Source organism: Callorhinus ursinus, unplaced genomic scaffold (genome assembly GCF_003265705.2).
Source record: "Callorhinus ursinus isolate GAN/ISIS: 27379988/994484 unplaced genomic scaffold, GSC_fseal_2.0 scaffold80, whole genome shotgun sequence".
NCBI classification, from domain to species: domain Eukaryota; kingdom Metazoa; phylum Chordata; class Mammalia; order Carnivora; family Otariidae; genus Callorhinus; species Callorhinus ursinus.
This window is the reverse complement of record NW_027397142.1, coordinates 3,545,730-3,559,321: the sequence shown is the minus strand read 5'-3', so window position 1 is coordinate 3,559,321 and position 13,592 is coordinate 3,545,730. Positions and strand designations below refer to the sequence as shown.

At 55.0% G+C, this 13,592-nt stretch overlaps 1 protein-coding gene across 4 annotated transcripts in view; it reads right to left on the bottom strand.

The window, feature by feature from the left end:
- INSIG1 (insulin induced gene 1) overlaps positions 1–10,434 on the bottom strand; it is a 13,944-nt gene extending 3,510 nt beyond the window's left edge. For 3 of the 4 annotated variants that reach the window (XM_073887476.1, XM_073887478.1, XM_025862171.2), the window contains exons 1-5: positions 10,323–10,434; positions 9,340–9,768; positions 7,032–7,156; positions 5,633–5,799; positions 5,195–5,294 (exon numbers count right to left, since the gene is read on the bottom strand). In XM_073887476.1, coding sequence (XP_073743577.1) covers positions 5,195–5,294; positions 5,633–5,799; positions 7,032–7,156; positions 9,340–9,742 — 795 coding nt within the window. In that variant the 5' untranslated portion in view covers positions 9,743–9,768; positions 10,323–10,434. Of the gene's footprint in view, positions 1–36; positions 4,833–5,194; positions 5,295–5,632; positions 5,800–7,031; positions 7,157–9,339; positions 9,769–10,322 lie in introns of those variants that run through there. The other variant, XM_073887477.1, reaches the window with a different exon arrangement.
- Positions 10,435–13,592: the final 3,158 nt, after the last annotated feature.

Genomic DNA, 13,592 nt, shown 5'->3' with positions numbered 1-13,592 from the left:
CCACCCTCAGGCACAGAGACGCCCCCCACCCCCGTGATGACCTCACCGCCCTCAGCTGGGAGCCACGAAGCTGCTGTGCGAGTGTAGACAGGGCTAAACCCGCCCCTGAAGGAGGGCGCAGGGGTGCGGGCGGTGGCACGGGGAGGCTCGTGCACTGCGGTCTAGAAAGCACACTCTTCTGGGCACTATCAGTCTGCTCCTGAGGACCCTTCCGGACGGCAGGCAGTCTGCTGAGACAGGCCTGGCTCGGGATGCCGAGGGACGCCTGTGCCCCGCGCTTCCTGGTCTGAGCCTCACAACAACGCCTGCAGGTGTCGGCGTGTCCCCGCCCTCGGGTGCTACCCGCTCTCGGGTGCCGCCTGCTCTCCGGGTGCTGCCCGGCGATTCCCAGCGCAGGGCTGAGGTCTCACTGAGGGAGGAGCAACTCCAACGACCAGGGGCCTCTGTTAAGGTCACAAGGCCACTGAAGGGCACGGGAGGACCTCTGGTGAATGTTTCCTTCCCGGAACCCGTGTGGCCCACTGGCCTCCCCCACCTAGGCACCTGTCCTGTAGGACATCGGGCGAACGCCACCAGTCAGCGAAAGAAGCCCGAGACCGTCCCGTGTCTGATGTGGGAGAAGCGCAGTAAGGGGGCCGCCAGGAGTTTTCGGGCGCTAATTCCTACCCAGGGAAACACAGATGTAAGATCTGGTCATCTGGAAGCACGATGAGCTGCTGGCTACAAACGTGAGAAAGGTCCTAAACAAAGATCGCCTAGAGAAACCCGGGGGCAGACCCACCACACGTGGGGTGCAGAGAACGCGGGTTTGCCACCCGTGGTGTGCGGGAGACTACGGTCAGGTCTGGTGTTAGTGTAGGGACACAAGTCACCGCCGACAAGAGCTATCGCTCAGCCTGGGTCGGACGGGACACCGGGCGCGCTGCCTGAGAGCAGCACGTCCCGGGGCAGGAGGGGACCCCCGCAACGCCAGGGCACCCGCACAGACGCCGGCACGGTCCCCGGGGAGGGCTGCCGGCCGCCACGTGCCAGCAGGACGGGTGTCACACCCGGGCGGCTGACCTTCCTGGCCACCTTCCCCCCGTCTTCACAACGGGCAACAGCAGGTCCTACTTCAAACTGCTACCGCGAAGACTGGACGAGCCAATGCAGCCCTCAGGAAGGACACCAGCGTTACTACAGTTCTTGGCGGCCGAGGGGCGGCCCTCACCAACGGGAAAGAAGTCAGTTCTCTGCTGCCAGGAATCCTGCAGCCTGGGCCACCAGAAGCAGAGCCACATGTCCCCTGCCCTGGGGCAGCGTGACGCCTGAACGTTTTAAGACTTGAAGCTACCAACAGCAATAAATAGAAATTCCACACAATCATGCTACAGGCCCATCATTTTCTCTTAAACATCAGGCAGACAAATGACTACCACATGGAAGAAGTTACTTGAACCACTGAGTGGAACCCACGTGCAACTTTGAGACGTGGCGATCCTTGCAAGTAGTGACATTTCTTCCTAAGGGAGAGAGCCCGGGGGAGGACGGAGAAGGCATTCCAGGAGACCGCAGCCGAGTGCGGGGCCAGCGCTCCGGTCGGCGCTGGCTCCACCACCTTCCTCTCCTGCGTGGAGCTGCAGCCGTCACGCAGCCTTACACTGGGGGGGGTGCCGATCCTGAACTGAGGGTCCTTCTTAAACTCTGCCCCTAAAGTACCAAGGTCCTGCAGACAGCCGAGTGCCAGGCCTCTGCGGAAGGTGGGCCGCAGGAGGAAGCTGACTGCCGCAGAGCGCGGCCTGGGGACAGCCGGGTGGGCCAGCCCCACTCCCGACGCTGAGCAGCTTTCCTGGGATTTAAGCATGAAAATGAGTTTTCGAATTTTGAGCAGTGTAAGCCTGTTTTGAAAGCGGTGACTTTTCCCCTTTCTTTGAAGAAAGAAAACAATTGAGGGGGGAGGCTTAAGTGGTCGCACTCCCCCTAAAAAACCTCTTTAACTCGTCCTCTTTAAAGACAGTTGTCTCCTTGATGAGGAAGGTTCCAGAAGGGCTGACTTTATGTCACAAAAGCATTGCTCAGATTGACAACTCTGGGACCCCAAGTCACACACCCGCACAACAGCGTACGCTCTCCCAGTCTGCCAGGGCGTGCGGCCTCGGTGCTGCCCCGGGGGCTCACGCCCTGTCCCCGCAGGGCTGCCTGCAGCACTGGGCTGGGCCTCGGGCACCTGCAACGCCTCCAGCACTCCAGCCCCTCGTGGCCCTCCGCTGGTGCTGCCTCGGGGGAGCAGCCCCCCAAAGAGCAGGCCCTGTGAAAACCTAGGCAGGCAGGGCACCTTTATCAGGAACGTGCATTTCACCCTTGGGAGCTGACGTAGTCTGAGATTAATCTCCTACGCTCCCGATGCTATCGGCAGGCTTCCCGCACCGTTGGCCGCCGCCGCAGCGGGCAGTCTGTCCACCGCGGACAGGGCACCCAGGGCAGCACCCTCGTTCCACAGGGACAGAGGACTCGCTCAGAGGGAGCAGGCGGCTAGCTTCACCCGCGAATGCGCTGGATGTGCCGGGGACGGAGCAAAGACCACTGCTTCCACGAGATTCGCATACAGATACGTCCGGGGATGGAAGCCAAGGAAGACAAAAAGCCAGGGACCAGCTGGACAGACTCTGGGGCCGTGGGGGGAGGGGGGGCGGCGACGGCAATCTACCGCCAGGGTCGTGCTCAGGAAGGTGGCATCGCTCGGAGTCAAAGTTGGGGTCTCAGCCGCGGTGGCAGCAGGATCAAGGCCGTCTGTGGGGCCCTCCGCGGGAGTGGGCTCTGTGAGCGTGCAGCGAGCCTTCCCTGCCTTCCCTGCCCCCTCACCCACACCCTCCACAGGCTCCAAGATCCTACACGTCACCTGTGTTTCTGATTATAAAAGTAATGTTTTCACTGTAACTTTTTTAATGAGGACTAGAAAAATCTAACAAACTCTAAAAACCATGCACAGTTCTACTTCCCAAAGGTAGCTGCTTCTAACCCGTTCCAGAGCCCATCTCCCATCCCCCCACTCACAAGGCTGACCTCCTCACCAGAGAGGCGAGTGCTGCCCGCCAAGTCAGACAGACCCACGCTGTGGAACAGGGCTTAAACCTGGCTCCCTACTCTCAGACGTCCGTAACTCCCCGAAGCCATGAAGCCAGAAGCCATGCTCCACCACGGAGCTTCCTCCAGCACAAACACAGCTGCACAAGTGAGGACAGTCTCACACATGTTCACTCGTCCCGGGCTCTCCGCCCAGAGAATGGGTGCCTTGCCATCTCCTCCCCTGGAGTGGCCACTCGCCGTCAGTAGCTCCCGTCCCGGGCGACAGGATGGCGGGCGGTGCCCCTGGCCCAGGGGAAGGAAGCCCCCACTTCTGACCCTGCTAACTTTCTCTGCGGCTGGGGCCCAGGGGGAAGGATCTGCACACTCATGGATGGAAACAATGGCACGTGGGGTGGGTGCAGAGACTTGAGAAGTCCGCTCATTCTCATGACCTGGGAGGGAAGGTGATTATTGCGCCCCTCATTTCAAGGTACGGTAAGAACATCCTTACGTAAGTCCCCCTAAAAGGGAAGAGCAAGCTTCAGTAAGGAGAATTAGAGCCCTGCAGTTAGCTTGTTTTAAAATCTTTAATATTCACACTTATCGGTTAAATTTTCACTTAATTTTAAAATCTCCACCCTAACAACTGAAGAGGCACAGGGAGGACCATTCACTAACACAATCTTCAAGTAGTATTTTCAAAGGTACAATTTGCATGACTTTTAAAAAAAAACTTTCCTCCAACCATTTCTAGATGCTTACAACTCGTGCCCGTGGCAAGTTGCTGCCTCTACCCACGAAATGGTTACTTCCTGAACCTGGGTCAAACCTTCTCCGTGAATACACAACAGCATCAGCCCAGCAGCCTGAAATAACAACCTTCAACTTGTTGAAGGTCATTCAAATGTTCATTTAATGGAGTTACCCTGGCTGACGACAGATTTATCCCAAAAGCCATATTAGGAGTTCTCTACTGAAGCTGCTAAAATAGAAGCCTCACAGCAACAAGCACTGGTGGATGGACAATGGACGGATGGTGGACAGATGGTGGACCTGCCCAGTTCAACTCGGAAAACCAGTCAGTGGGCTGGGCAGGAGGGAGCCAGCGCACGGGTGTCCCATGCAAGTCAATATAAGTGAGCCAAGTCCACTGACCCTCATCGGGGCTGCAAGAAACCATATTTTCATCAAGTTCCCTTCTGGGCACTGGCTCCTTGGAACCGTAAGGGGTGGAGGGAGGGACGAGGAACTCCGGAACCAGTGGGATGTGCTACACATTCTATCTTTCAGAACTTAGTTCTATCTCTGTGAACCAGCCACGCAGCCTTCAAATTCAACTCCCACAAGTATCAGCAGGCACAAACAGACGTCCTGTTCTATAAACAGCCTGAGGGACCAAGACAAGTTTTCTGAAAATGCCCCAGGGTTGATCTCTGAGGGCAGTGGCCCTCTTAAGACTCTGCAGTTCTCTTCAGTTCATTTCAATGAAGCCCTAGAGTCAAAGTCAACTCGAAAGAACAGTTAAATGTCCACATTTAATTTTCTCTTACTAAAGTGTTGAAATGTGAATGTTTACTACTAAACAGAACTGCCAAAATGATCCCGGGCTTCCTTTGCCTTTCTGGCTCTCAGGAAACGGCTCCGTGCCCCTGGGAGTCCATCTTGCCCACGACGCCGAGCCAGGCCCGCCAGGCCCACCGGTCCTGGGGAGGACAGGGCTTGCCTACCCAGGCCCGGACCTGGGCGCAGGGTCTCCGCGGCGTCTGCTGCCCTGGCATCACCTGGCCCTGCGTGAGGGAGGGCGGGGGCCTTGTTATCAGCCATTAGCGCTTTCAGTGACCGCACTCTGCCAGTTACTAGAGTAGTTGAGAGCTCAGAAAAGCCACTGAACGCATCCATCACACGCGGGGTTGCCCACAACGCTGCTTGCTTTCCAGCTCATCATGCGTTTACAAATCCCCTGAATCTTTATAATTTAGCAAAGTCCTGAGTTGGTATCGCTACTTATTTTTTTAAACGTACGCTCTTCTCAGTAATCGTTTCCGAGTCTCAACTAGACATAGACCAGCACACGTTACAGTGACTTGCGTAAAGCCAGGCTAGGAGGCCAGCTCCTGCAGCGCCGGGGGCAGACCGCGTCACCACGTACCATAGCCAGCTGCCGCCCTATGTTGCCCACGGTGACACCTCCTGAGAAGAAGATACACGGCAGCCAGGAGCGGATGTAGAGAAAATCCGGGGATGTGTACCTGCAGAGAGAGCAGAGGGACTTGTGCCCGAGCCGTCAGCTTCCCTGAGCTCAGCGGGCCTCCGGGGTGAGACCCCCTTCAGCGGGGAGACACAGGTTACCCGGCTACCGCAACGGGCCGTGGGACGGTCACATCTGAATGCTGCACCCCGACAGCAAGTTACAGATGCTACGCCGTTCACGTGCAAATCAACAATCAGCAGCATTTTTGAGACTTTCCTGCCCAAACCGGCCTCATGTATGTATAAATAAAACATGACATCCAGCTGAGTGGGTGTTTTTAACAAAAGTGGAGTAACAGCTTCTGGACGCAGTCGCTATTTGAGAGTACATACTTACTGATAGACACCATTGTACACCAGCAGCTGAGTGATCAGAGTGGCCAGGAAGGCGATGGTGATCCCAAGCCCGAGGCCACTTCTCGAACGGTCAAATGTCCACCAAAGGCCCAAAGACAGGGCTGCTAATGTCAAGGAGAGCTGGACATTATTGGCAAAATCCAATTTCTGGTGATGCAAGGTTAAGGAAAAGTCCAGTGATTTTTAAGATGATTAAAACAAGCCAAAGAAAAAAACCCAACCAACCAAGCAAAACAAGACACCCCAGATCCTACACGTGTGTTTTCATTATTACGCACCACATAACTCTCCATCCAAAAAACATGCCCAGGCTGCTGCAGAAAGGATTTGCTGGGCACGAGGTTGCCATGATCAGGACGCCTCTGGATCACATGCTTGGATACTTCATCTACAAGGAGATGTTCCCAAAGCAGTAGCTGCTAGCATTTAGACCACAAAATAACGTATTTTGCTAAATCCTCTCTAGTCCCAGTCCTATTTTTTGTTTTGATTAGTAACCTGAACTGAGCAAACACACTTCTCTCCCCATGTCTCCTCGGACACGTCATCAGGTGTCATTCTACGTTACACACTTCCACAGTCTGTGGGGACACAGCTGCTTTTCATCACAACACTACTGATCAGCTGTTGAAAAAAACCAATGTTGTCAGAGCTAAGGTATCTTATAATATCCTCTCTTGACACTCGAATCATTAAAATACAGATAGAGCAGATTTAAGAAACAGTAACTCTAAAAATACCTTCCTCTAAGATTTTGAAATAGACTCTAGTTGTGCTAAAGAAACCCAAAGTCTTGAGACCTGGGAAAGTACGGCCTCTCTTCCTGACAAACATACTAATGTACACACACGTGACATAGTCTGCGCCAATGCATTTCACCCGAGGACTCGGGAAGTCCAGGGACCTTCTGTTAAGAATCCTACTGCAGAGGACACCACCTTTGCCCGGCTCTGAAACTTGGTGGTCGCGGCCAGGGAGGCGGCAGAGAAGCAGAGACCGGTTTCTCTTCAACCTCTAGAAGAAGCGGCCCAAGAACAGGGACCCCCAGATACTTCTCCTTGGGCCAGACACCAGGTCTTCACAACAGAAGGATGTAAGGTGGGCATATGAGAGGGAATTTACAAAACCCACTCCAAAGAACCAGAAGATACTATCACACAACAGAGAAAGTCCTCTCTGCTTCTGGTATTATTTTAAGTTTCCCGAACCACTTTGAAAACGCTTGCTAAGTAGAAACCAAGCAATGTGCTTTAAAATAAGAGTTGGAAGAAGACCATTCAGCGAACCTATGAGATAATATACACTCATTAAAAGGAACAAATGTTTCAGCAGGTACGCTGGGGAAATGCTCTGGACCCAGCACATCCACCGAAGGATACAGCACTGGCGTGGTTGATGCCAACAAACACGGCCACGCAGCGCATCACACTGGCCCACTCCCGCTTAAACTTGTGCGGCTCCCCGAGGTGACTGTCGATGCAGGGGTACAGCAAGCCCACAACAGCTGGTAAAACAACACAGTATTAGGGTCCGCCAGCTTGCAAGCAGAGAACTTCTACGTGGCAATTATTAACATGTTATTCAAATCAATTCTTTTCCTAGAAAAATATATGTGCTATAATACAGCATTTTAATTAAGACTAATTTTATATTTTTGTTTCCCTGAGTACAAACAAAAGGATCACATTGTTTTGAGAAATTTAAAATAAAATTGCTGTTCTTCAGTTTAATTAGGCACGGACCTGAATCAGGCAGGGGGTTAATTATCCATATAACGCTATGACAAGTCAGCCATGCTGAGCCTCCCCCGAGTCCAGGTCCTGACCTGTGGGAATAGCTTGGGACCAGGTTCAGAAAACCAGGGCCCTGTTCCCTGTGGGCTCCGATGGGGCCTGGATCCTCATGTTTGTTCCCTCATGTGTAAAATGACGAGGGTTATGTAACTAGAAGGCGGAGTAGGAAGAGCTTTACTGTGGTCTCGAAGAGTTAGGGAATTTTCACAGGCATAGAATTTTAAAGCATGAGGACAAAGAATTTAGATGGGGGGAGGGTGTGGCATTCCAGGACAGAAGTAAAATGGACAAGTGAAGGCAGGAACAGGGTGCTTGGTGGCTGGTGGGGATCCAGGCCCCTGGGACCGACTGTGGGACGCAAGGCTCAGCACCTAAAGTCATCCAAGTGCGGAGGCTTGAAAGCCACGGGGCTGTTCCACCTGGTGACCGTGAAAGAGATAACTATTTCAGGTTCCTGAACAGAGAAACAAGAGACGCAGTTCTGGCAACACATTCAATGGGAGAGTTTCAGTTTCAATTTCGTATTACATTTTATCAAGTTCTAATTTTAGAGTTTTGAAAACTGGAACCCAATTCTAGAACTTATTTTCCTATAACTTAATCTTACCTTTTACGGTTAAAGGGTAAAGAGATACAAATGTACTGTGGGATTTTGCCCTATGCTTACCTGATAATTTTTTTTAAAAAAAGGAGGTATGAGAAACTGTGTTTCAGATAATCCCAGAATCCCTTGAAGCTGCAATTGCAAATAAAGCCTAGCCTAAAATATTTCATTTTTAAGATCAGATTTTTGATTCAAAGAAAGAACTACTGTACCATATGGGCATGAAACATGGGATCTGCATCTAGGTAAGTTTCCCAAAAAGGATTTTTAATAGGATAGCCATATGCTTAAAGGGTTTAGGGAGGCCAAGTAGTGTCCTATCTTCCTAAGAACAGAGATGACAGCAGTCTACCCACCAAGTAACTACAGTATCCCCCCAGTGATGTGTCCTGGCTAGAAGGCCCCACTCCGAGCCCTGGGCCATCCAGCTGTGCTCAGTGGGTCTGCTGCCAATGGGATGTGTCTCCACAGTGCAGGGGACACACCCAGACTCCAGGGAGGCAGTCTGAGCATGATGCACAGCAGCCCTGCCATTTATTGTGTCCCCTTAGACAGGGATGCTTAAGATCTCTGTGACTTAGTTTCCACATCTGTGAAATGGAGCCACAGCAGAGTGCTGTTGTAAGGAGAGAACAAAGCAAAGCACATCAAACACAAAGCAAGCAGTCCATAAACGTTGGCTACACAGCCAACAGCACGGCACCCCTGCCCAGACCAGGTCCCACTTGGAGACCGAGCTCCGCCCAGCAGAGCGTGGCAGGCTGAGGGCAAGGGCCGGACTGCCCTCTCTGCACTCCCACAGCTTGTGCAGCGGCGGCCGCAGCAAACGCCTGACACAGCGTGCTCATCAATGAACGCTGGTCGACGACAGAAGCGCTCAGTCGTCTCCCCAGCTGAGACCAACCACGCACTGTCATAAAAGCGGCCAGGGAGCAGAACAAGTCCAAGAAGTCAGCGCGCCGTCCACAGGGACTCTGGCCGGCGGCACCCCGCGGCACCCGGGTGGCGGACGGGGCGTCCCCTCCGCGCGCCGCCCCCGCCCGGCCGGCCCACGTGACGGTTTGTTTTCGGTGGCCGGCGGGTAGCGTGTTCAAGCGCCCGGCCAATGGCAGCGAGGCCGCGCCGCTCACCAGTTCTCCCGCCGCCAATCCCAGGCCCGCTCTCAGGGGACGGCGGCGGGCTCCACGCGCGGCCCCCGGGCCAGGTCGGCGGGAGACCGGCCCGGCGACCCCGCGATCCCCCGTGCCCGCCACCCGCCCCGCCCCGAGCGGCCCCCCTCGTTGCACTCACCGGCCGCCGTCCCGCAGCACGGTGGGACCCACCAGGCCGACGAGAAGATGGTGGCGATGACCTCCTCGGGGAACAGGGTGACGTTCCGCTGCACCTGCAGCAGGTTGAGCACCAGGGCCAGCACGACCCCCACCGAGAACAGCACCAGGCTTCTCTGCACCAGGTGGTGGTGCCAGCTGCCGGGGGGGCCGCCGCCCGCGCCGCGACCCCCCGCCCCGGGGCTGCGAGGCCCGCGGGCGGGCGCGGGGTCCGGGTCCGGGCCGCGGCGGGCCGCCAGCGCGGCGGGGCTGAGCATGTCTCCCACTTTGGCCGCCAGCCCTCCGGCCCCGGCTCCAGGGAGGCCTCGGTGCCTGGCGCCCTGGGCACAGGAACAGCTCCAGCAGTGGTCGTCCAGCCTGGGCATCGGTCACCGGAGGCGGGCCGGCGCTCCTGCAGGGAGAGGGGGCGGGGGACGGAGCCCCGTCAAGTTCGCTGGCGAGGGGCGCGCGGGCCCGGGGCAGCCGTCGGACGGATGGCGATGCCCACTCATCGCGGCTCGACCGGGAAAGCCCGGGCCCCTGGGGCGCCTGCAGACTGCGCGACCCGCGCCGCAGGTCCCGCGGGGAGGGCCCACCTGAGCGCGCACGGGCTGGGGGCGGCGGCGGCCAGGCGTCCGGCGCGCCCGCGCGCCGCCCCGCACCGGAGCGGGCCCACGAGTGCCCTCTGCACGCACCTCTAGTGCTGGCTCGTCCAGTCCCAAAGTTTCCCACACCCCGTCCGCGCGCAGCGCAAGTTACCAGGGGCCCCGGACCGAGGGGGCGCTAAGCCGGCCCACCGGGGTCAGCGGTGCAGCCCCGCCCCGGGGCCGGGCTGGGGTCCGTCCCGCTCCCGGGAGGGGGTGGGAGCGCCCCGACCTCCCCACCCACGCCCCCGCCCAGAGGCTCCCGACCCGAGCTCGGCCCCAGTCCGCGCCCACCTCAGAGCCCCCAACGCGGCCCGCGTACCTGTCCGAGGGGCGCCCGCGCGGGCTCACGGAAGAACGAGGTCAAGGCCCGGACCGCCTGGAGTTGGGCCCGTGGCGCGGGGCGCGCGGCGCAGCTTATAAGGCGGGCGGCGGGGCCCCGGATCACGTGATCCTACCCGGCCCGCCGCTTGGGGGCGTGGCCTCCGCGCGCCCCGCCCCGCCCGCGCGCCCGTCCGCTCGCGGTCTGGTGAGGCGGCTGCGGCCAATCCGGGGCGGGCGGCCCATATGACGTCAGCACACGCCACCACCGCCTCGCGCCCGGCGCTGGCTCGGGAGCGCGGACGGCCGGCGGGCGGACGGCCGGAGGGGCTGCGGGGACCGGCCGGGCGGGCCTGGGAGGGAAGAGCGGGGCTGGCGGGAGCGGGTGGGTGGCGTCTCTCGGTCGGACGACGTGGGCTCCAGGTCCTCGCCCGGATGGGCCTCCCCTGCCAACCTGGCCCCCTCCAGCGGGCGGTCAGCAGGTGATCGCGCTGCACCCGCCGCGTCACCTGACGGTGCCCCGACCTCTAGTCTGTGACCCGCTTCCGCGGCGCCTGCTGGGCACCACACCTGCTCATTTGCCGCCGGTTGATTGATGCCTGGCACGTAGCGAGGGCGCGGAGATCGGAGCTGTTGGGGGGTGTTCCCCAGCGGTACATAGGGGTCCAGAAACCTTTGACAGGATCTTTTATGAAAATGCAAATGATGCAAGTTTCATTCATACAATAATTTCTTCCGCTTTCACATTGTCTTTCCTTACATACGGAAAGCAAACCGTCCCAACTGCTCAAGAAAAACAGAAAATAGAAACCCTTACTAAACTTGACTCTCGAAAAGTTGATTATCTCGCTGATGTGTAATGTGTATTTATATCCTGTTTGCCACGTGTGTCACACCATATGCCCCATGCTAATCAAAAACCCACATCTCGTTGAGCAAAATCGTATTATTTAAGATGTTCCTCAACAGCAGCGGAGAAAGAGTCTGTGGTCTTCTGTACTGTCTGCAGATGAGCAGAGGTTGAGAGCAAATGCCCTGGTGGCCAAGAGACCCCCGGGGCTGAGGGAGTGTGAAATTCCCTTGTGTGTGGCATCTTCAATATCAGGGTTTGTGGCTCTATGCCAGAAGCTTTTAAAAAAACAGAAACATCCTCTTGAGATATTCATATTTCTCAAAGTTCCTTTTTTTGGTTGGGGTAGGGGAGGGAGGATTCACATGATTTTTTTAATGATAAAACAGGAAACTTCAAGGAAGAGGAATGCTTACAGTGGCTGTGTTCACACTCCAGGATTCAAGGGGTGTTTCATTAGGAAAGTTTTGAGAAGGACTGCGGAAAGACATTTGCCATTCATTAGCTTGTTACTGTTGTCCCAGCGTCGGTGGGTTTCCTGCCGCTGCTAACTTACATGGCAGGCACAGCCTGGTTACGGTGTAGACACCCTACACCCAGTCCATCATGCCAAAACTGGTGTGAACTTGACATAATCTTTCCTACTTCTATGAGAGCATATACGTTTTAACAAGTGTCGTCATCCCGGATTATGACAAAATTGTTTTCAAATCCTCATGCATAACCAAAACGTAGCATTTGCTAATAATGTAACTTGTTTTCAGTTCTTGAACACAACCCAAAGTGGGGGTGGATGGAATGGAAGGGTTCCATCTTCACCTCTCTCTGTGGGAAGGGCAGAAGCAGGCTTTCACACTCTCTCTGTATATTCCGCTCTAAGCCCTGGTCACCACTATCAACTTATGTGCCACCTAGGCACCCCTTATGAAAATATTTCATGGGTTCCTGGATTGTCTGTCTCCTGTGTGGAAAGGGACTCCATCGCATGAGCTTATTGGTGTGTTAAGGTCTGTTCATGTGGCTACTTTTCTTCCCACCAGAGCTGCTGGCCACACAGCCCAGCCTCTGACTCTGCATTCCCTCACATCTGTACTGGGACTTTGTGAATCAGGGGCCTCCTGGAGCCACCCCGAGGCCCGGTGGACCTGTGGGAAGGTGGGAGGGCTGCCTGCAGGCTGCATTCTGTTGGGTTCCTGCTGAGGGCTGTCGGTGTGGCCTTAGTATTGATAGGGTCTGTCACTGCACCCTGCAGGGTTGTGGTTTGCCCCAGTGCCGGTAGAGTCTGGTCCCACAAATGAAGTTAGTCTAGGGGAATGGCAGTGGAGGAACGTGAATGTACAGTCTTGCAAACTACAGGCTTGGTTTCGGAAACCATATTCAAATATTGTGAGAATTTGCAACTCGGTTACCTCCGGTGACATTGTTCTTGCTGTTCTCTAACGCATGAAGGCTCTCTGTTGAACACGATGGAATCTATTCTCCCCAGCCTGTCAGTTACTCTGAGTTAAGTATTTAGGGAAATGTGTTCATGAGAGCACCATTTAGTTCTTAATTACACCTCTCTATGTTAATCACTATAGATGTGCCATCGTGCAGGGAAAGTTTACTATTGCTTATGGACTAAACACAGGACTATACTCTCTCCCTGAATCACTAACTCAGGACACAAGACCTCTGTTGCTCTTTTGGACACAGAAGACTCAGGCCAGGAAGGGAAGGGCAGGGTGTCGAAGATCTTTGAGATGTCATGCAGTGAGCAATCTACTGCCCAAACTCTGTATTCCTGCTATTTTTTTTAAACATTAATAACCATTTATAATAAATATTTTTTAGAATAGGGTAGATGGCTAAGTATATTATTTTTAATAGAAAAATATCACATGCTCGTAAAACATTCAGAAAATATGAAAGAATATATTTTATTTTTTATTAAAAGATTTTATCTATTTATTTTAGAGAGAGAGAGGAGGAGGAAAAGGGAGAGGGACAGGCAGACTCCCTGCTGAGCTTGGAGCCCGACGTGGAGCCCAACATGGGCTCGTAGGGCCAGATCCCACAACGCTGAGATCATGACCTGAGCTGAAATCAAGAGTCAGAGGCACAACCTACTCAGCCATGCAGGCGCCCCAGGAATATATTTTTAAAAAACCATAATCCCAGGGCGCCTGGGTGGCTCAGTTGGTTAAGCGACTGCCTTCGGCTCAGGTCATGATCCTGGAGTCCCGGGATCGAGTCCCACATCGGGCTCCCTGCTCGGCAGGGAGTCTGCTTCTCCCTCTGACCCTCTTCCCTCTTGTGCTCTCTATCTCTCATTCTCTCTCTCTCAAATAAATAAATAAAATCTTAAAAAAAAAAAAAAAACACCATAATCCCAGCCTCACTCCCCAGCCCTGGGCATCTAACAATCTACTTTCTGTCTTT